The sequence below is a fragment of the Leuciscus leuciscus genome (assembly GCF_965113295.1).
Source record: "Leuciscus leuciscus genome assembly, chromosome: 21".
NCBI classification, from domain to species: domain Eukaryota; kingdom Metazoa; phylum Chordata; class Actinopteri; order Cypriniformes; family Leuciscidae; genus Leuciscus; species Leuciscus leuciscus.
In genome coordinates, this window is record NC_138745.1 from 19,127,643 (window position 1) to 19,148,053 (window position 20,411).

General features: G+C 37.4%; 2 protein-coding genes across 4 annotated transcripts; one reads left to right on the top strand and one right to left on the bottom strand.

Moving 5' to 3' along the window:
• Positions 1-344: 344 nt before the first annotated feature.
• On the top strand, positions 345-3,616 carry bhlha15 (basic helix-loop-helix family, member a15). Its single transcript, XM_082152883.1, has 2 exons — positions 345-1,138; positions 1,562-3,616. Exon 2 carries the CDS (start codon positions 1,592-1,594, stop codon positions 2,144-2,146), a length of 555 nt encoding a protein of 184 aa, XP_082009009.1. The 5' UTR covers positions 345-1,138; positions 1,562-1,591; the 3' UTR covers positions 2,147-3,616.
• Positions 2,655-19,713, bottom strand: tecpr1a (tectonin beta-propeller repeat containing 1a). 3 transcript variants are annotated; one of them, XM_082152688.1, is made up of 25 exons: positions 19,565-19,713; positions 18,370-18,605; positions 17,351-17,533; positions 16,237-16,359; positions 16,006-16,128; positions 15,636-15,810; positions 15,413-15,513; positions 14,662-14,763; positions 12,604-12,752; positions 11,259-11,809; positions 11,024-11,169; positions 10,581-10,736; positions 9,453-9,602; positions 9,202-9,359; positions 8,046-8,173; positions 7,863-7,965; positions 7,687-7,783; positions 7,490-7,569; positions 7,292-7,348; positions 6,336-6,510; positions 6,035-6,170; positions 5,803-5,895; positions 4,640-4,746; positions 4,428-4,547; positions 2,655-4,346 (listed from the first exon to the last, which is right to left on the bottom strand). In XM_082152688.1, exons 2-25 carry the CDS (start codon positions 18,592-18,594, stop codon positions 4,188-4,190), a joined length of 3,597 nt encoding a protein of 1,198 aa, XP_082008814.1. In that variant the 5' UTR covers positions 18,595-18,605; positions 19,565-19,713; the 3' UTR covers positions 2,655-4,187. The 3 variants fall into 3 exon arrangements, with proteins under 3 accessions (XP_082008814.1, XP_082008816.1, XP_082008815.1); XM_082152690.1 differs by having other exon boundaries at positions 18,370-18,602; positions 19,565-19,690; XM_082152689.1 differs by having other exon boundaries at positions 18,370-18,629; positions 19,565-19,681.
• Between the last annotated feature and the right edge of the window lie 698 nt (positions 19,714-20,411).

Consider the following 20,411-nt stretch of genomic DNA (forward strand, 5'->3'; position numbering starts at 1 on the left):
CTTAGAACAGGTTTGCTGTACTCAGGTACAAAATAAACAAGTCTATGTTTGATCTGTCTGATGCTACAGTTTATGAAAAGGGTGGTTCTCTGCACACATCTACACTTGTACAAATAAAGGAGTTTATAAGTTTCACAAAGGACTTCATTTTCAAACATTTTGTTCTTTAAATAACAATGGTTCTGGTGCTTTAAACCAGTTTATTTCTTGTTATTTATCCTCAAAAAATAATATATATATATATATATATATATAGAGAGAGAGAGAGAGAGAGAGAGAGAGAGAGAGAGAGCTAAGTAAGATTAATCAAATCAATTTATAATCTATAATTTTTCTGCCAAAAAAAAAAAAAAAAGTACAAGCGACTCCTGTAATATATGTTCCCTTGGTTTAGAATAATTGAATTGAATAAAATAATGCAAAAACCTATACTGGATGTTAAGATGTTCCCAAAAAGGGAAATAAATACAAGAAAAGTACAATGATATAATAATATTAATAGTCTCCAAATAGCACAAGAAGACATCGCAGTAAAATAAAGCTCTGAAAAGTGCCTAATGATATGTATGCAAGGCCCGTTTGACATGCAAATGTTTAGGCAAATATTACACTGTGTTTTAACTTGATAAAGTGCCATGGAAATAGCAAAACCTATCAATTCAACCATGTGCAGGAAACACACCATTGCAATGTCTCCATTATTTCTTTCTTGCAAAATAATATCATAATATAAGCTAAATGTATTAATGTTTATAAATAGAAAGTCTCCTAATGCAATGCACCAGAGTATGTGATTTGCATTGGCTTTAAAATAAAAGCATGCAGTGCATATAGCACCTGCAGTATCACAGACCGCTTTTATCATCATCTGAAAGCGTGAACTCAGTTTCAGATCGCTACTTCCGATGCTTGTGCCAGCTCATGGGTGAATCGAGAAGAAACAGATCCCTCCTTTGATTGGCCACAAAAGCGCTACGTGGACATCGAGCAGCAACAGGTAGAGCGCGTGACCGTTATCATTTCATTCTGACTGCGGCTGCCAGGACGACAACAGCGCTTCACATCAACGATTTATCGCTCTTCGCAAGGCTCTTATCGCGCAAACATCATCTCGAGTTTGGTGGAAATTTATTTTGAGGTAAGCAAAACTTTTTTTCTCCACCCGAAAGCAGGGATGATTGATTGACAGCTTATAAGACAGCAGCGACAACGTGTAGTGACGATGATGTTGCTCACTTGATGAATCTAGTATACCAGCATGGCTTAATATGATCAATTTAATTTTCAGTTTATATTTTTTTAACTATTGAACAGAGCTTGTATGAATAATATGCTATCAATAGGGATAAATATTACACATTATCCAAAAGTATATCTTCAAATCTCATGCTAAAACAATTTTAAGCTTATCAACAGAGAGCACTTGAGACATTATTCTTCATATAGGCTAGCAGCATATCATTTTCAGTGTCCACATTATTCAAGCCATTTATTCTGATAAATGATTTTATTTTTTTGCATGTTCATTTCCTCAAATCAAATGTGAATTATAATATTCTAGGGCCTACACCAGGGTGTGGGGGAGTCAAGCATGAAGTCCAAAGGAAAGGGGTCAAAGCGGGGCAGACAGTCTTGGGAAGAGCAGGACGACCCAGACTTTACACTGGAAACAGAGCCAGGTTCCAGCGAGCAGGAGGGTTCAGAGGCGTCCGTGAGGCTGGGTGGGACGTGGAGAACATTGAGGGACGAGGGGCATGGTCGTACCCGCGTGGGCACGCGCCGCAGGCGGCAGCACGGCAACGCTAAGGAACGCAACGTCCGCAGACTGGAGAGTAACGAGAGAGAGAGGCAGAGGATGCACAAACTCAACAACGCCTTTCAGGCCCTACGGGAGACCATTCCTCATGTCAAAACAGACAAGAAACTTTCCAAGATCGAGACTCTCACGCTGGCCAAGAATTACATCAAGGCCTTAACCACCATCATCTTGGGCATGTCGAATGCCTGCATGCCTCACGCCGAGAGTCACATGGAGACTAACGCCTCCCGGATCCTCCAGTGCTATCAGCAGCATCTACAAGAGGAGGGAGAGGAAGACCTGTCCAACTATCTGAGCCAAATCCACAGCTTCAGTCAGGGCAGCTAACACACACTGCCACAGAACAGACTCAGTGAGCACTAAATGACAGGTGTAAATTTGTGCACGCTACATGGATGATGATGAATACCAGCTCTTTAGACTCACGAAAAGGTCCATTCGAGTTTACAAGCTAAAGCTGGCCCATAAATAGACTCATTTATGTATAAAATATGCAGAGTTTATAACAACATGTTGCCCACAAACAATGTGGATGTTATTTGCCATCATCTAGCTTTATTGTTAGCTAGTGACCCTTTGGATTATGAAGAGACATAATCTACTGGTTCTTAATGTAGTTCACCCAAAATGACACAAAAGATGTCCATAGTGAAATTGAATGGGGTCCAAAACAACACCGGACCCCCTGATTTTCATTGTATGGACAAATATCTTCTTTTGTGTTCTGCAAAATAGTCATAAAGCTCCAACAGCTTTGAAACAGATGACATAATTTTCATTTTGGGGTGAACTATCCTTTTAAAAGGGTAAGCTTTTCATATTAAAAATGCAAAGCTGTGGAACAGATTTCATATTTATTGAGAGGACACGAACCATGCACATATGACACTGAGAGGACTCCACTGTCCTTACCCTGTTATTTGTCTACATTTAATAATTTAAAACTATATTATCATTTTCTTTTTCCAGTAGTTTCTCTCATGTCTGCATATCATTTCTTTATCTGTACAGAAGCAACCTTAAATAATGCCCATAAAGGATGTCACACAACTGACGCAGTTTCACATTAGGACCATTATTACTCATAAATAATCCAAATTTATACATCTACATAATACAACATAACAGTAGAATTGGAATAAAACTAACTATTCATCCTGATAAAAACCATTTGGAAAGATTTAGTATAAATACTGTTACTTTCTGAAATTTGTGCTGCCTTTTAACAGAATTATACCACATACACGTCTATGAATGAAATATGCAGACATCCTGAGAAAAGAAATGTTTCACAAAAATGACTTCACATTGCCAAGCCAAAACTAAATACAGCTAAAGTGTCCGAACTTGCACTACCATTCAAAACTTTGGGGTGGGTAGAATTTGTTTTCTATTTTAATATATTTTAAAATGTAATTTATTCCTGTGATGGTGAAAATGAAGCAGCCTTCAGATCCAGTCTTCAGTGTCACAAGATCTTTCAGAAATCATTCTTAAAATGCTGATTTGGTGCTCAAGTGACATTGTTTCATATTATCAATGTTGTGCTGCTTAATGTTTTGTAGAAACCCTGAAACATATTTCTTTCAGGATTCTTCAATGAAGAGCATTTATTTGAAATAGAAATCTTTAGAAAGTCTTTACTCTCTCCTTTGGCCAATTTAATGCATCCTTGCTGAATGAAAGCATATATTTATTTCCCCAAAAAAATTCTTACTGACCCCGAACTTTGGAAATGTGGTGTATGTGTACAGTATCACTTGTGCTGTCTCAGCTTTGAGTAAGAACCATAAATAACCAATAACCTGATACAAGCAGCTGATGAAAGTATTACAGAATCTTTACGACACTGGAGCCGAGCTGCAAAATCCCAGACGCAGCTGTTTGTTTAAAACTGTTTTGTGTGTGATGTTCAATATAAAATGCTTGTAGATGACCTTCAGCAGCTTACACTGTGACATTTTTGTATTTAATGCCCCTGATTTCAAATAAAGAATTAAAAAAATAAAAGCTAATGGGCATTCTTGATGTGACCACAGACAAACATTATATTGAGATCATCTGACCAAAAGTGCCATGTAATAAAACCTAATGACGAATGATGGGAGTTTTAAAAAGGAGAGGGCATTAATGGAAGTGGCCTCATTATCCAAGAGAGCCCTCAAAACAAGAAAAACAAATTGCTCAAGCTAACTGGAGAATGTGAATTCAAAATACACAGTCATCTACATGTGCGGGTACTTGAGACGAATGATTTTTTTTTGAGTGGAAATAATTAACTCCGCTCTATACAACAGAAGCGCTACAGCAAGGAAACAATTTATGGCTACAGTAGAGACACGTTTGCATGAAGAGCTCAGCTGTTTGACTAACAGCCCACTGGGTTTCCGTTCATCTCTGACCGGTCACTGGTTTGCAGTGGACTGCGTGTGGCCGTTCGGTTGCTTCCATTGTCAGTCAGGGATGGCATCAGGATACGAGGTGCCTCCATGGCATTTCCTCTAACTGTTATGTGATCCCATCCACCCTGATAGAAACAGATCATTTCTTATTTTCTATCCGTTCTGTTCTACTTAGAGAACATAAACATGACATCAGCAGTGCTCACCCCAATGCCATAGTCCCACGAGTGTCCTTTTGGTTCCATCGGCAGCACCCCCAGCCGGCGACACACAGTGCCACAGCTCAAACTGTGACTGCCCTGCACTTTATCTGCAATGATCCACACCTTAGGAAAGACACACACATCTGGCATTTAGCGGAGCAGAAAACCTAGAATAGTTAGGCTGCAACAACTAGTTACAAGGAAATGGTCAAGACCTGGTCCAGAGGTCCAACGGACACTTTGCGCACGTTATTGGAGATGTGCTCCCATGATGATCCCTGAGGGTAACTGGGGGTCACACCATGTCTGTACCACAGGTTACCTGCTCATACAAAACCACACATATAATAACTACTATAGCAATTATTGCCATTTTTATTTGACAGTTTTAAATAAAGATCATGTATAGCACTGCCAATTGCTTTAGACTGCACAGTAAGCATGGTTTCTTCTAGATTATTATTATTATAATTTTTTGGCAATGATGATTATCTATGTCCTAATATTTTCAGTATTATATTATATTATCATAATAACTATATGCATTACTATTTAAAAGTACATTTAAAAAAAAAAAAACTCACCAAGGCTACATTAATTTTGATGAAAAAACAGTAAAAACAGTAATAATGTGAAATATTACTTATCATTTAAAGAAGTCAATTTATATTAATATATATTAAAAAAAATAATGTATTCCTCTAATGGCATAGAAACCATGATACAATTCTTTCAAGATTATTTGATGAATAGAACATTAAAATGAACAGCATTTATTTGAAATATAAATCTTTTGTAACATTATAAATGTTGTTGCTGTCAGTTTGGATAAATTGAATGCGTCCTTGCTGAATAAAAGTAAAAAAAATTAAATGTGTGTGTGTGTATATATATATATAAAGCCTTTATGTATAATGCATAATAAAGGTTTTCATTATGTATATCTATCATATATGACTTAACCAAAGTTTCCTTGTTACATCAGAAATTAATTGTTCGTGTTTTAATGCATTATATTCTCTAAAGGTGTAAATAGATAAGTATTAAAAGCCTGGTTTAACAGACAGGGCTTAGATTAAGCCAGGATTAGGCCTTAGTTTAACCAGGACATTTAAGTAGCTTTTATAAACCTGCCTTAGAAACAAAACAATGGCACTGACATATTTTAAGATAGACAGACACAGACATGCCTTGTCAGTGAAACCGGGGGATAATGTTTTATATCTGTGGTTACAATTATTCATAGACCATTCAATAAGATGCATTAAAAGGCATAATTACGCATTAAAAATACTTTTATGATAAAGTGTTACCACTATATTCCAGTCGCCACTATAGTATTAACACCTTTTTATCAGTATGATGTGTATAGGTATACCATTTTCATCCACTGTGTATACAGACGTCCTGCCCACTGACACCTGTTTAAGCTTCTGTCCGGTTGGAGAGGGGATGTGGTACCAGCAATCTCCTGCAAACAGATCAAACCTTTCTAATGCTGCTGCAGAAATACCACAGGCAATGCTGTGAAATCAGCATGACAGGAATGACTTGCATTTAAATGTTGTATATTGCATATTCATGGGGTTTGTGATAGGTTATTCCCTCACCTGCCAGGTTCTGAGCGGACACAGAGCCCCTATAGAACGCAGAGCCATCCTTAGCGATGGCCCAAACCTGGTGAACGCCACCTATGGAAATCGACTTGAAAGGCTGGTCAGTTCCCACATGCAACCACGAGGACCCCTGCGAGCAAGCCACATCATCAGTCAGGATTACATCATTCCAGGAAACTTCTCACAGTGATAATGCTAAATAAGTTTGTACAGTATTTGTACAACATTTGCATGGAAATTACTGAGTGCTAAACCAAATAGCGGTTGTCTAGAAAATCAGGAACTTGGCCCTTACCCCAGGTGTCAGTGAGGTGACACCCAAGCGGCACAAGACGTCTCCTTTGTTGCTGATGGCCCATAATGGCACCTGTTCCACTGTGCTCTTCGGCCCACAAGGCAGGATTGTTATGTCACTCAACGCTATAGGCGGGACTTCCTGCCAGGGGCCGGTTGTTGTGAGTTTACACTTTCTAAGGTGAAAGAAGAACTTATGAGATTTGGCGATGGGAATTGAATTTAACCAAGACAAAAATTGTTCCTTTACGATTACAAAAAAACTATCTTTTAGTAATTTTGAGGAAGTGCACCAAACCATATTTTTGGTTATTTATTTATTTATTGTCTGTTTCTTTTTTTTACCACTTATTATATAACATTTTTACTAAAGAATAACTAAATTAATTCTTCCAAATTTGAGTACGCTGGTACTGCACAGGCAAAACGCAGATGTTCAAAAACCTTTAACAGAATCGTATGTCATAAAAATCCTTCACTTATAGTACTTAAAATAACAATAAATAACAAAAGTTGCACAATTAACAAAAAACTATGTAAGACATTTAAATCGATACATAAAAAAAAAAAAAAGATAAAATTCCCAACACTAAGGACAATAGATACCATGATGAACAGAGCTGGAGAGAGCTGACTAAAAAATCTAAATGGACAAATCTTGTTTTTTAATGGAACATTGCAATATTTATTATAAATGATTTATCCGTGCACATAATATATATATTTTTTTATTCATGTGCCCACGCAATCTTTAGTCAAAATAACTTCCTGCGATCACATCTTTTCTCTTCTCTGATGATGCGTTCACTGGCATGAGGGCGGGACAACCTGTCACTCACATGATGTCACATGATGTTCGTGAAGCCATTTCACTTGGATATACAGTACATCATAGTAGGGAAGAAAAGACTATCGCAACTTCTGTTTTATGTCATTCACTTAAACAGCGCTACATACCTTGCCCAACGCCTGCGGCGAACAAAGTCCTTCAATGTTTTATTTCCGTGGTATGACCTAGAACGGCGAATGTTACATTCACAAAAAAAAAAAAAAAGGAGTTAGCTCGCTAATATTACGTGGTAATACTAAACCTGCTGCGTTTACATGCCTAGGTAATAAAAGAGACCAGCAATGCTTATGGCCAACATAACTTACGCAGGAAAGTCAGCTGCATACTGCCAGCCCTCTCTGTCTGTCCCTCCTGCCACAGCATAGTCAACAGTCCAGTCTGACACCTGCAACGTATCAACACATACAAACATTTGCTGCTATAAAGCAACTAGACAACATTCCTTGTCAATTTCAATGACAACTTATTTATGTTTTGGGAGAAAATGGATAATGGCACAAACCCAAGTCCAGTGGGGGGAGGGTGGTTTAGTGTTGTTTTTAGTGCACTCCTTCAGACCGGAGGCATCGCTCCACATGTAACGGTCAGTAGGGAGACCCCTGGAGGAGAAACAGTGAGGCACAGCACTGAGCATACTGAACATTTCTGGATTACAAACATGCTTTAGTCTATATTAACCTGTTAGTGTAACCAGAGACAGGATTCCAGCGCTGGTTCTCATAGATGTAAACACTCTTCATGTCAGTCTGTGTGTAGATGTTATCTGTGCTGCTTGTCAAACCTGTATGTGTGAGATAAACATGTAATATTACTAAAATACACGAAAAATTATTGGTTTAGAAAGAGAAGTGATGCATTTACCCTGAAAGAAGCCTCCTCCATAGCCTCCTGTGTGGACCCAGGCGGTGTGGTCATAGCCGATCCCCCACACCACACCAAGACTGTTGGACTCAATAACACGCAAATGTCCTCCGACTTGACGCCAGAACCTGTCCATGATAACTAAGATTTTGATTTCCTTTTTTTCTGAGAGCAGTCTTTTTTGCCTATTCATGAATTCATTGCTATATGGCAACAGCGAGACAATGGACAGACGTAACAGGTTGATGAATATACACTATTGTTCAAAAGTTTGGAGTTAGTAATTTTTTTTTTTAAAGCACACTTTTATTCGGTAAGGATGTATTAAATTAAGTGTGTCAGACTTTTACATTGTGACAAAGGATTTCTACTTAAAATAAATGCTTTTTAACTTTTTATTCATCAAATAATACTGGAAAAAAATATTTTTGATAAGAATGATAAGAAAGAATTAACTGATAAGAATGATAAGATGCGTTTCATGAGCACCAAATAGACTAATTGATTTCTGAAGGATCATGTGACACTAAAGACTGGAGTAATGATGCTGAAAATTCAGCTATGCCATCACAGGAATAGATAACGTTTTAAGATATATATTAATATAAAAATCTTTTAAATTGTAAATGCATAACTGGTGAGCATTAGAGACTTTAAAAACATCTCACAGATCCCAAACTTTTGAATGGTAGTGTATGATTAATTCTCTTTTGACAACTTCAAAATATGTTTCATCTATGTTCAACATTTAGCAAATGGCTTTTTGTCAAACTCTAAGTGCTGTATGATGTTGTATGATGGTAATTATTATTATTATTTTTCCATTTGTCATAAATTTGGCTTGGTGTGCTGGTAATAACAGCAGTATTAGTGACAATATTCTTAGGAAAAAGTGCATTAGAGATTTGCTTGATTTTAACACTTCTTAGATAGATAAATAGTTAAAAGTTTACATTGGAGACAAGCCCAAAAAATTTAATTCTGGCAATGGAACATTTGAAGACTTTAAAATTAAGTTTAAAGCTATTGTAATCCTTTAAAGTAGGAAGTTTGTTAAAAACAAAACAAAACAAAAACATACAGATGTGGTCCTCTATTTGAAGAATCTCGCATATACACTTCTTCACATACACTCAATCCATCATTTGATTCTTACATCTGATCACATGGTGTAGGGTAGGGAGATGCCTCTAGTTCTTTCGTTGGTTCGCTCACAAAGATGTCACCTTTACAGGTGACTGACCAGATGGCTTGTTTCGAGGGAGGGCCCAGAACACCTCTAGAGTCACAGCAGGACACACTGAGCAGAGCCAGCTGATAGGATGAACAAACTGTCAGTCAAACAGCAAGGAAATCACAAGTTGTTGGAATTACATTTTTTTCCAATGATTCATGCTCTCTCCTCACCCAGTCATACATCTCCAGCTCTGTGGCAGCAGCCAGGCGGATGGGCCATCTCTGTTTGGTTCGCTCTGCTGTATAGATAGCAAATGTGTGTTTGGAGTCATTCAATACTGGCACCAGGATTGTCACTTCGTTTATGAACACGTGGAGATACTGGACAAAGAATCAAAGCAAAATAGAGGTTGAATTGATCAAATGTGTCAATCTATACTACATGAAATCACTTTACAAGCACAGCTATCTTTCCTGTGTAGATGCACCACTGTTCAAAAGTTTGAGGTTGGTAAGATTCTTTAATGTTTTCGAAAGAAGTGAAGTACAGCAGGGGGCGCAGGAGATCAGCAGAATAAATAAATAAACAGAAAATAGTGCGTGAATAGCGGTTGGAACTCTGGCTTTATAAAGCGGCCCGAACGCCAATTCCACTACATAGTTCATCTTCAGACCGTTGACTTGTCACCGTCTGAGAAAGCTCGACATAGAAGCTCCTCGCCATAAGCACCTCTTCAGCGGACGGAAGACGAACAAGAATGAGGCGGCGTCAGAAGAGCTCACTGCAGCCACTGATTATATATTGTTCATCTAAAGCATCACTGAAATATTGATTTGTTATTTCAATTAAAAATTATGTTCTGGTCTATTATTCTTTATTACTGTTATATTTTTCAACAATTCAACAACATTACAAAGTGAAACTATTGCAGGCTTTTTTTTATTTAAAAAATCTTTCTGGTATATTCCATATGATTTTCAGTGAAATTAGTTAGAAATTTGTCATTTTTAAAAGTTTATAAGGGGGTGTGACCAAAAAACTTAAGAACCACTTGTTTAATGCATCCATACTGAATAAAAGTGTTACTGTCTTTAATTTTTTTTATAAAATATAAAACCCCACATTTTTTAACAGTGGTATATTTCCCATTGAAACATGAAGATGGGTGGGACATATCAAGGGCTTGTACCTTTGTGGCATTCATATTTTTTTTGTACGTTTTCTCAGAAGAGAAAAAGCATATGTACATTTTAAATAACTATGTGCTAAAATAGATCTTTTAGTCAGAATGAATGCCATCAAAATGAATAAACATGGATTTTTATTCCATAAGTGTCTTCTCCTGTATGTAAGATTACCTTCTTCTCATCATTAAAGGTGTAGTAGATAAACAGAATTCCATCCTTGTTGCCCTCTGCTCCAGAGAACTGCTCCAATGCAAACTGAACATCCACCCATTTATGAGGCTTCCAGTCTCTCCACCACTGCATGGTGCCTTTCTTCACCCACACAGACTAGAAAGGACAGGAATCAGGGTGAATTATTAAAATGATACATTTTCTAGGGGTAACTATTCAGTTCTACCTAGCTGAGGGCCACTGTGACAGTAACTGACTGCTTTGACTACTATCAACTATTTTTACTATTCCGATTTCCGACTAACTCTCGGAGCACTTGTATGAACACTTACTGTTGCTATATCAATGACGGTCTGGATATAATAAAAAAAGATACATGACAAAACTGGTTAGTATTGATGCAAAGTTCAGATGAGGTGAACCGTTTGGTGTGTGAGCACTACCTGTTCAATGGCCTGCTCATAATGCATGAAATTCTCCATTTCTCTCTTGGAGCGCTCGCTGAGCTGCTCGAATATCTGTTTACGCCATGCTGCAGTTTGAGCAGGTGTGATGGAGAGAGACATGGCCTGCATGGAGGAGTTCAGGGCTGAGGAGAAAATCACATTTGACACGGTCAGGGACAAAGTGAATCATCCAATTCCATTACACAGATTATACACAAATGACCAAGCTGACCTGTGGATGTAGATGAGTGGAACCAGTTGAGCTGTAAGTGACAGTCGACCAAACATCCCCCGCCACTGACCCAGGCCCATTTTGGATGCTCATCTGGCCCATAAGGCTCCTCTAGGGCCAAGTTATAGGTTGCTACAGAGGACAGGCTGCAGGTATCAGCTGCGTCTACTCCAGGTCCAGGTGAGAGGTGCGTCTGGGCTTCCTCCAGGTCCACATTGCTCCATTGAGGGTTCAGCCCACCCGATTGGCTAGGAGACAGAACCTGGGCTGGGGAAGCCCTGTCCTCTACCTCTTTTTCTGGGTGATCCTCCTCGGGAATAGATGGGCCAGCTGGGGGGACGTCACGACGACTGATCTGGCCTTCACGATCAGACACAAGCTCAGAGATGAAGCTGTCACTGGTCACTTTGGGGATGCGTGGTTTAGGGCTGTCTCCCATTTCAGGAGTTGGGACAACTGCACCCACAGCTTTTTCAGTCTCAGGGTCCGCATCACTCAACACTGATGCCTGGGACTCCAAACGCACCTCACCACCAAAGAAACAACCAGCGCTGCGAGGTGTAGTGTCACAGAATGTTAACATGTACAGTACCATAAGTTTGGAATTATTGAGACACGTTTATATAACTGATACTTTTGTATCATTTGATTGATCAAAAATAGTCAAAAGCATTCAATAATTGTACATTTTAACCTGTGATGCCAAAGCCCTTTTCAATATCCATCAATCCAGTTTAGAGTCCAGAGAACATCTAATGAAATGATCTAATCCTTCTTAATAAATAAATAAATATGTAAATAAATCTTTCTAGCCCCTCTAATAAGAAATCAATGGAAAAAAAATGTCATTATAACACTTTTAAAAATACCTATCATTTAATGAAAAAATGTAAATATTATTTTCTATTTAAAAAAAGAATACCTGACATGTAATGACAAATATAAATATTATTTCTGTCACATATGACAATACATTTAGTGAAATGTCACATACTGTCACATACTGCATGACAACGCATACTTAATACATTGTCTTTTTCAATTACTGAATTATTGGACTGTAGTTGCATTACTGAAGTCCACTTTTGGTGGTAAAAGACCAAAAAGAAACATCTTTCTCAAGAAATTTGTCAGTTTATTGTTATTTTCAGAGATAAAGGCTGGTCAGTGCTTAAGTGTGCAGTACTGTTTTAAAGAAAGAAAGCAAACTGCAAAGTGTACTAACTGCAAATAGTCCTCCTTGAATGATTTACACCACCTGGTGGTGACTTTTTTTAAATGCAACACATTTTGCACATTATACACATGTCTATTCTACACAGGCAAAAGACTGAAGCTAACTAACCTCTGAAGGCTGCTAGCGCTGGCGCTTGAATGGGAACGGTCACTATCTCTGGGTACAGACACAACCTTCCAGGCCTTCCCGCTCAGCTCGCTGGCAGTCACACCCTGACGGAAATACACCGCCCGGTCTTCAAAACCAATACCCCACACCTGAACACAGAGACACATCGGCCTTCAGAGATCTCAGTGTAATAACTGCTGAAATGGGTTCAGCACTTATAATTCTCACTAGAAACACATATTCAGATGAATACATGAATATAGCAGAATATCTGTTATTTTAACAGACCAATATTTGTACATTTTTGAGTTTCCATTTTCATATAATGTTTTCATTTAATCAATACATTGACCCATATGAAAGTTTTTTATTCTGTTATTTTCTGGCTACGATTTTTCATGACATGAACCCAATTTACCTTGGTCTTTGAACCATTAAAACATCCTGCAGGTTTCATAGCTTAAAACTCCAGTGCAAGACATTGATGCACCGTATGCCTCTCCCACTGGCATTCAGTCGCTTAACGGCTGACGCCTGCCTACACTGGATGCGAGTGTCATGTCAAAAACAAATAGAACCCATTATAATCACTGTCGCCGTCTACACGGAATACAGTATACAGATGTGTGTTTCTGACATACTCCATGCACTTGAGTCTGCCGACAACAGGACAAATGGATGAGTGAAAGAACGTTCGTTTTGACGTGTCCAGTTTAAACGCCCGTTTGTGTCTCTGTACAGACTTCAGAAGGATCCCAGCGTTGAAAACAAGTGGATGTTTGATTTTAATGGCATAGAAACATTTGTTGAAAAATTAAGCAGCCAACTGTACTGGATCTGACAGCAGCTGCATCACAAACCATAAGTAAATTATTCATAATACTTTATGTGTAAATTATGGTTTTATATGGATAAAAACGTACTCATGTGCAGTAGCGAGTGGGCATTGATACTGTTTCCTATGCAATGACGTTAACCAATCATAACAGTGGCCGTTTACTGATAAGCCTTAAAGTGCCTCTGTGGTGAACATCAAGCTTTTAATGATGTTTATATGTCTGTGTGGTGTTTTTAATATGTTTTAAGACAAACCATGTACAAATGCAAGTCAACACGATTGCTGAGTATTTTCTCCTAAAAACTGCAGTGAACCAAAGACAGTCTCAAAAAAGAGGTTTGAAATCACTGGTGTTTCTGAAGTCACAAACTACCTTGTAATGTAACCAATCACGTCAACGTTAAATATGTCATTTTGGTGATGAGTTTTAAGGGATACAATTACGGGCTACAGGGGGGCTTTAAAAGGAGCCGCCCCTTAAAAACGGATCTTTTCAGATGGTCAGAATGAGGGTTGAAAATAATACAAAAATAATTCTGCATAATATATACATATATATAGCTGACAACGGGCAATGCATCTAAAGCGACTACCTCAAAATTGTTTGAATATGCCACATTTACTGCAGCAGCTGGTGCCACTTTGACCATAAACTACAACAGCCACATCCATGACATCACTTACATTTAGATGAATTTTTTAAGTTATCTTTTGCAGCTCAAAATTGTGTAAGTTCATAAGTATTTATCTCTTTATTTTAATTGTAAGTTTTTTAAAAATATTTTTATTAACCTTATTATTAAACTAGGATCTGTTTCTATCAGTTTTAATTACAAAAATAAAGGCATTGAACCAGATTATTTGTAGTGCACTGACAATATAGTTTTATATAATTAGTTTAATAATAAGGTTAATAAAAAATCAAATTAAAATAAAAACTTCAGATAAATAATGACCGATGATTCCACTGTGTGTGCAAAGTTTCAAGAGTTGAGCATGTTAAGGGCCCTAAAAGTTCCTGAAAATTTGAACATATTTTTTTTTACCTTAGGAAAACAATTAAGCCGTTTGCCCTGATGGCATGGGCACTAGTAAAAAAAAAAATCCATGTCATGACCCCTTTAAGGGTGAACCACCCATATGCTTATTCAATGGAAAAAGTACATTAGAGTCAGGAATTAATGAGGTAAACCATAGACAGAACATTACTAATCTCTGACCTGGTCATTGAGACCCACGTTGATCATGACCATCTCTCCAACCATACCTATCCAACCAGAGCCACAAGGATTATGGGAATTCACACCCCGTCTAAACCAGACCTATTAGAAATGAGAAGATGAGGAAAAACAAACTAAGTAACAACAAAAGAAATAATCAAAACAAAAAAATATGTCCAAACCAGTTCAAAATTTGAGGTTGGTGAGATTTTTTTAAAGTTTTTGAAAGAAGTCTCTTATGCTCACCACGGCTGCATTTATTTGATCAAAAATACAGCAAAAACACTAATATGGTGAAATATTATTACAACTGTTTCTATTTTTATATGCATTTAAAAATTGATTTATTCCTGTGATGGCAAAGCTAATTTTTCAGGAACTATATCTGCAGTCTTCAGTGTCACATGATCCATCAGAAATAATGAGAAACCTTATTATCATCAATGCTGAAATATTTCTGTGGAAACAGTCATTTTTATTTCAGGATTCTTTGGTGGATAAAACAATTAAAAAGAACAGCATTTATTTGACCCACAAATCTTTCGTAACATTTCGTATAAATGTATTTACTGTCACTCTAGATATTTAATCTTGATATCTAATTTGATATCTAATATTTAAGATTTTGCTAAATTTCTAGTATGGATAACACAATATGAATGAATAATATACTTTTTATAATACAAAAAAAAAAACTAAGTTGGAAAAGTGGTCTCAGATTTTGGACCCAACTCTATGTGCAAGGACTTACTTTATGATCTTTAGTGACAGCCCACACTACATTCACACCAACAGCTACGTGTACGGCTCCCGCTTCAGGGCTTGGCGGCTCCACTGTGACCCATGATGACCCTTTGATTATAATATTATTAAATTTAGACAGGGGATAGAAATACTTTATCTACTCAAAAACATTTATTAAGGTTACAAATAGTAACTTGGCAAAAGTGAATATACTGCACCACAGCACTCACCATTGAGGCAATCTCTGCCGATGCCCTCTCTGACCATCAGATTACCCTCCCACAGGACGGCCCACACCAGGTCACCCGGCCCACAGCTGATCTGCACCACCTCCCCTGGTACGGGCACCTCCTCCCAAAAGGAGCCCTCAGGATTATGGTGGTTGATGTCACACCGGAACCACACCTGCTCGAATGTACAAACAAACATTTTGGATCACCTTTTTGTGGATAAATGGATTCAACTTTTTATCGTTGTTCCAAGAACCAATAATGCATACTGTACCCTCTGTATGGAATTGAAAAATGAATAAATTACAGGAGCACAGGGTGTTGTTGGACATGATACAGTATGTAAGCCTGGAATGAACTGAATTCTGACCTTTCCCTGCAGAGAGACCGCCCACAGTGCCAAACAACCTCTGGGCTCCTCGGTGATCTCCCAACCACCACAAGTGATGTCATTAAACGGGTCAGGAAGAGACTCCGTCTGCTCCGAGGGGATCTGCTCTCACATATAAAATTCACAGACACATAGAGACAAGTTTTTCATCAACGTTAAAGACAGCCAATGAAGATAAGATATATAATTGCTCTTTGTACTGGTACACACCTTGACCCATGTTTCCTGTGCCTTGTACCTTCTGTATCGTATCCATCTGCGGCGACGCACGCAAGAGTTCCACTTTTTGTCTTTTGTATAAGTGGCTGGAAAATCAATGGCATATGTCCATCCCTGAAAACACACAGAAGATCAGTTATGGCTTAAAGCAAGTGAGAGCTCTCTTTTAGGTTTAAGGGGGCTTTCAGACTGCCAGTTTAGTTCGAAACACAGTGAAAGCTGTCATGCACATTGTGGTACCGAACCTGAGACTACCTGAAGTTGTTCAGCAAGAAAAATAACATGTGCATGTTTTTTAGACAATTTTAATACATTAATTTTAGTGCTGTAAAAGCAATGTATGAATAAATTATATAAAAGTATATATATATATATATATATATGTGTGTGTGTGTGTGCGTGAAGTATATACACACACACACACATATATATATATATATATATAATATAAAAATATATCTACACAAACATATATAATGTAAACAAAAACTTTTATGTTAGATATCGCTTTGACAGCACTAATTAATTTACAATTCCACCTTATACTGTCAGTGAGAGAGCACTCAACCCATATATTGGCTATCCAATCATGTTTAAAGCATCAATAAAGAAGAAAAAAGAAAAGAAAGAAAAGTTAAAAGGACGGGGAAAAGAAAAAGGAGTAGCAATAGGAAAAGGAAGGAGAGGGAAAGAAAGAAAAAGTAAAAAAGGAAGATGAAAAAAGAAAGGGAGGGGAAAAAGGAGGAAAAGAAAGAAAAAATATTTTCAAGAACTGACTGACTACCCTAAAACACTCCAAACTGACATCATTTTGTTTGTCTGTATGTGTGATTTGTATACTCTTTGTAAGAATACCACATTTGTAATAATAATAATAATAAAATAAAAATAAATATATATATATATATATATATATATTGTTATGTATGTATATATATATTATGAATGCATTTTCTTCATAAATTAAATTAAATCGACAAGGGGGAAGACAGTGGTGACAAGTTTAGTCATTCTGCTGAACATAATAGCACTAAATTAATAATAATAATAATTTAAAAAAACAATATATTGACCCCAAAACCCTCTTAAAGGCATCAATACTGACCCCTTTTTCAGTGGTCTCTCCTCCAAAGTTTTCATCCACGTACCAGTCCGCCTCCCACTCCCAGTTGTCAGAGGGCAGCTGAAAGTCACCCAGAGGCTGGTGCTTCAGCCCTGTGACATCACTCCACTGCCAGCGGTCACTGGGCAACAGCCGGTCCGAGAATCCATCCACAGGGTTCCACCTCTGAGAGGGAACAGGAAACACAGTGAGTCTTATTCACTATCAGGTGCTCTAGGGTCAGTGACAAATAAAAAGTGTTTACAATAAAGTCTAGTTTAAAACATGTGCAAAGTTCGGTTACACTTAATATATTTAAGTACTGAGTAATATTAAGTAACTCCATGTACTTACTATAGGGTTAGGGTAGGATTAGGATTTGGTTGAGGGTTAGTTGCATGTAATTATGCATAATTTACTGTTATTACTACGCCTACGGTAAGTAAAGTGTTACCCAAAGTTCAAAGAATATACTCTTTGTATTCATGTTGGTTTCGAGAAACATTTTTCAATTGAATGACTTAAAGACTGTAATGTGGCGTAAACATCAAATAAAAAGTAACAACATTTTCATATACCTTGAGTGAACAAATCGTAATATTTAAAAAATATAATATATATATTTTTTCAACATATACTTTAATTCAGTAAGGACACTGGTCAAAAAGTGACAGTAAAAACATTAGAAATGTTACAAAAGATTTCTACTTCAAATAAATGCTTTTCTTTTGAACTTTCTAGTCATCAAAGTTTCCTAAAGTTTCTACAAAATTATTAGGCAGCACAACTGTTTTCAATGTTTCTTGAGCACCAAATCAGAATGATTAGAATAATTTCTGAGGAATTTCATAATATTACAACTTTTTCCTGTATTTCTGATCAAATAAATGCAGCCTTTGGGAGCATAAGACACTTCTTTCAAAAAACATTTTTAAAACTCTTACTGACCCCAAACTTTTGAATGGTAGTATGTGTGTACATATTGACCTACATGTCAGTCTGTATATTGCTATTGAGCACACCTGGTTTTCAAACGTCTCCTCTTGGTAGCGGGTGGGCACATCACTGGCATGGACATTCAGGTAGATGTTGTTGTCACATGCGATGCTCCAGCAGCACTGCTGCACAGCTGTGATGCGCTTGAACTCCAAGTGGGCATCGCGGCAATGTTCCCACTGCTGTCCAGCTGTGGAAAGGCAATAAACCCTCCCGTACACATCAACAGCCCACAGGAGGGAGCTCGGCATGATGCACCCTGCTGCAACAGACAAGAGAAAGAGATCTGCAGATAAACAAACGCCTCAGCATCAGTTTGTGGCTACAAAAAGTGTTTAGAATGAAACAAGGGCTCTAAGTTAATTACTCTCAAATGAAGCAGAATTTCCTCCCTACTCTTTCCTCTGCTTTGAAAGCAGATCTGCAGTCTGCTGATTCTCATTACTGATCCGCAAGCTGCCAAAACACTGAAGGAGACCTGTTGAACACTGTTATTTTGTTCCCTCCTAAGCTATAAATGAAACCCACGATCCCAAAAATACACAATAAACTCCATAAATCTCGAATTAAATCACAGACCAATCTTACAAGCCAATGTGGTGGTTATAGTATTATATTGTAATACCATGGAACTGAATGATTGATTGCCATATTCAATTACTACATCAACATAGCACTACAAGGTACTTCAAAAAATACAATCATTCTGTAAAATACAAATACAATCAAACTGTAACTGAGCAAGTAGTAATTTGACAGATCCTATAGTATAAATTTAATTAATATGGTACCATGTAAAAAATGGTAAAACCATTGTATTTTTGTACTTTGTTAGTTTAGTTCAATATGTTGAAAAAAAAAAAAAAAAACGTTACTGAAGCAAATTATCTAATAAGGAACAATAAGATATTGAGAGTTCATGTTGTTGATGCAGGTAAGTTAACGTTAACGTAATACCGGTTACTAGCACGCTAGCTAGCAATGACAGCACGTAAGAGATAAACATGTAGAGTAACGTTACTTCACAGCAACATATTATATGGGGGGGAAAAGAATACGATTAGGATACAGTAAGAATAGAAACATATTAAAATGAACGACTGCACCTGCCTGTCTTCCGCAGTGACAGGTCCATGTACATTAGAATAGGAAATGTACATATCCTAACAGTTTTGCATTCACAGTGTAGTGACAGCTGCTGTCCAGCGTAACGTTACATACCTTATCTATGTCAGGGTGTAAGCACTGTGCTTATGTTGTCATTTTGAGACCATTCTGCTTTGCAAAATCGGGTTTGTGATTTGCCCGATGTAGACTCAGAGATCCCAAACAGGAAGTGGTAAGAATGGTGTTGTGTTGCACTGGCTTATTGGCCCGGCAGAGGATGCCATTAACTCATGTTCAAAGATGATGGGATGGTTAAGGTTGTTACTGTGGTTCCCTTAAAGCGTAACGTTACACCACTTCACATTGTTTCGCTTTCCCACCCAATGAACCTCTAAATGTAAACACGTACTTAAAAGATATAGTCCCTGTCACAACAGAATGTTGCGAGGAAACAAAAGTTCTATCGGTTGGTGCGCAATAATATAAAAGCTATTAGGCCTTAAATATATATTTTTTAAAATCATATATATACATGCATACATATACACACATATATATCCTAGAGTTAAAATCTGAATCTGAATAAATAGGCCTATTTATATTGTATTCATATTTTAACTCTAGGACGTGTGTGTGTGTGTGTGTGTGTGTGTGTGTGTGTGTGTGTGTGTAGGTGAATGTCTGATTAACAGAAACATCCAACACAAATGTGGCTGTACTCTTTTTAGTCTCAGCCTTGACTACAGCACTGAAGGAAAAGGGCAAAATTAAGTAACTGTTCTGCCATGTTATATGGTCACCGTATCTTTGCAAGATACACACACCTCATATAAACCAATTTATGACAGATTCAGACCATCATAAAAACACCTAAGTTTTACAAGGTGAACAGTGCTTTGGATAGTAGCCACTGTAGCCAATACTGTAGAGCTGTAATAAAAATCCAAGGCATTTTCATACA

What these genes read in the sequence shown, in the direction of transcription:
- bhlha15 (XM_082152883.1), top strand. Translation starts at nt 1,592, where the DNA reads ATGAAGTCCAAAGGAAAGGGGTCAAAGCGGGGCAGACAGTCTTGGGAA.
- tecpr1a (XM_082152688.1), bottom strand. Translation starts at nt 18,594, where the DNA reads ATGCCGAGCTCCCTCCTGTGGGCTGTTGATGTGTACGGGAGGGTTTAT. An exon ending in GAGAGACCACTGAAAAAGGG is followed by an intron (nt 16,360 to 17,350) that starts GTCAGTATTGAT and finishes GTGTGTTTTCAG; the next exon opens with GGATGGACATATGCCATTGA. An exon ending in TGGAGGAGGCTTCTTTCAGG is followed by an intron (nt 7,966 to 8,045) that starts GTAAATGCATCA and finishes TCACACATACAG; the next exon opens with GTTTGACAAGCAGCACAGAT.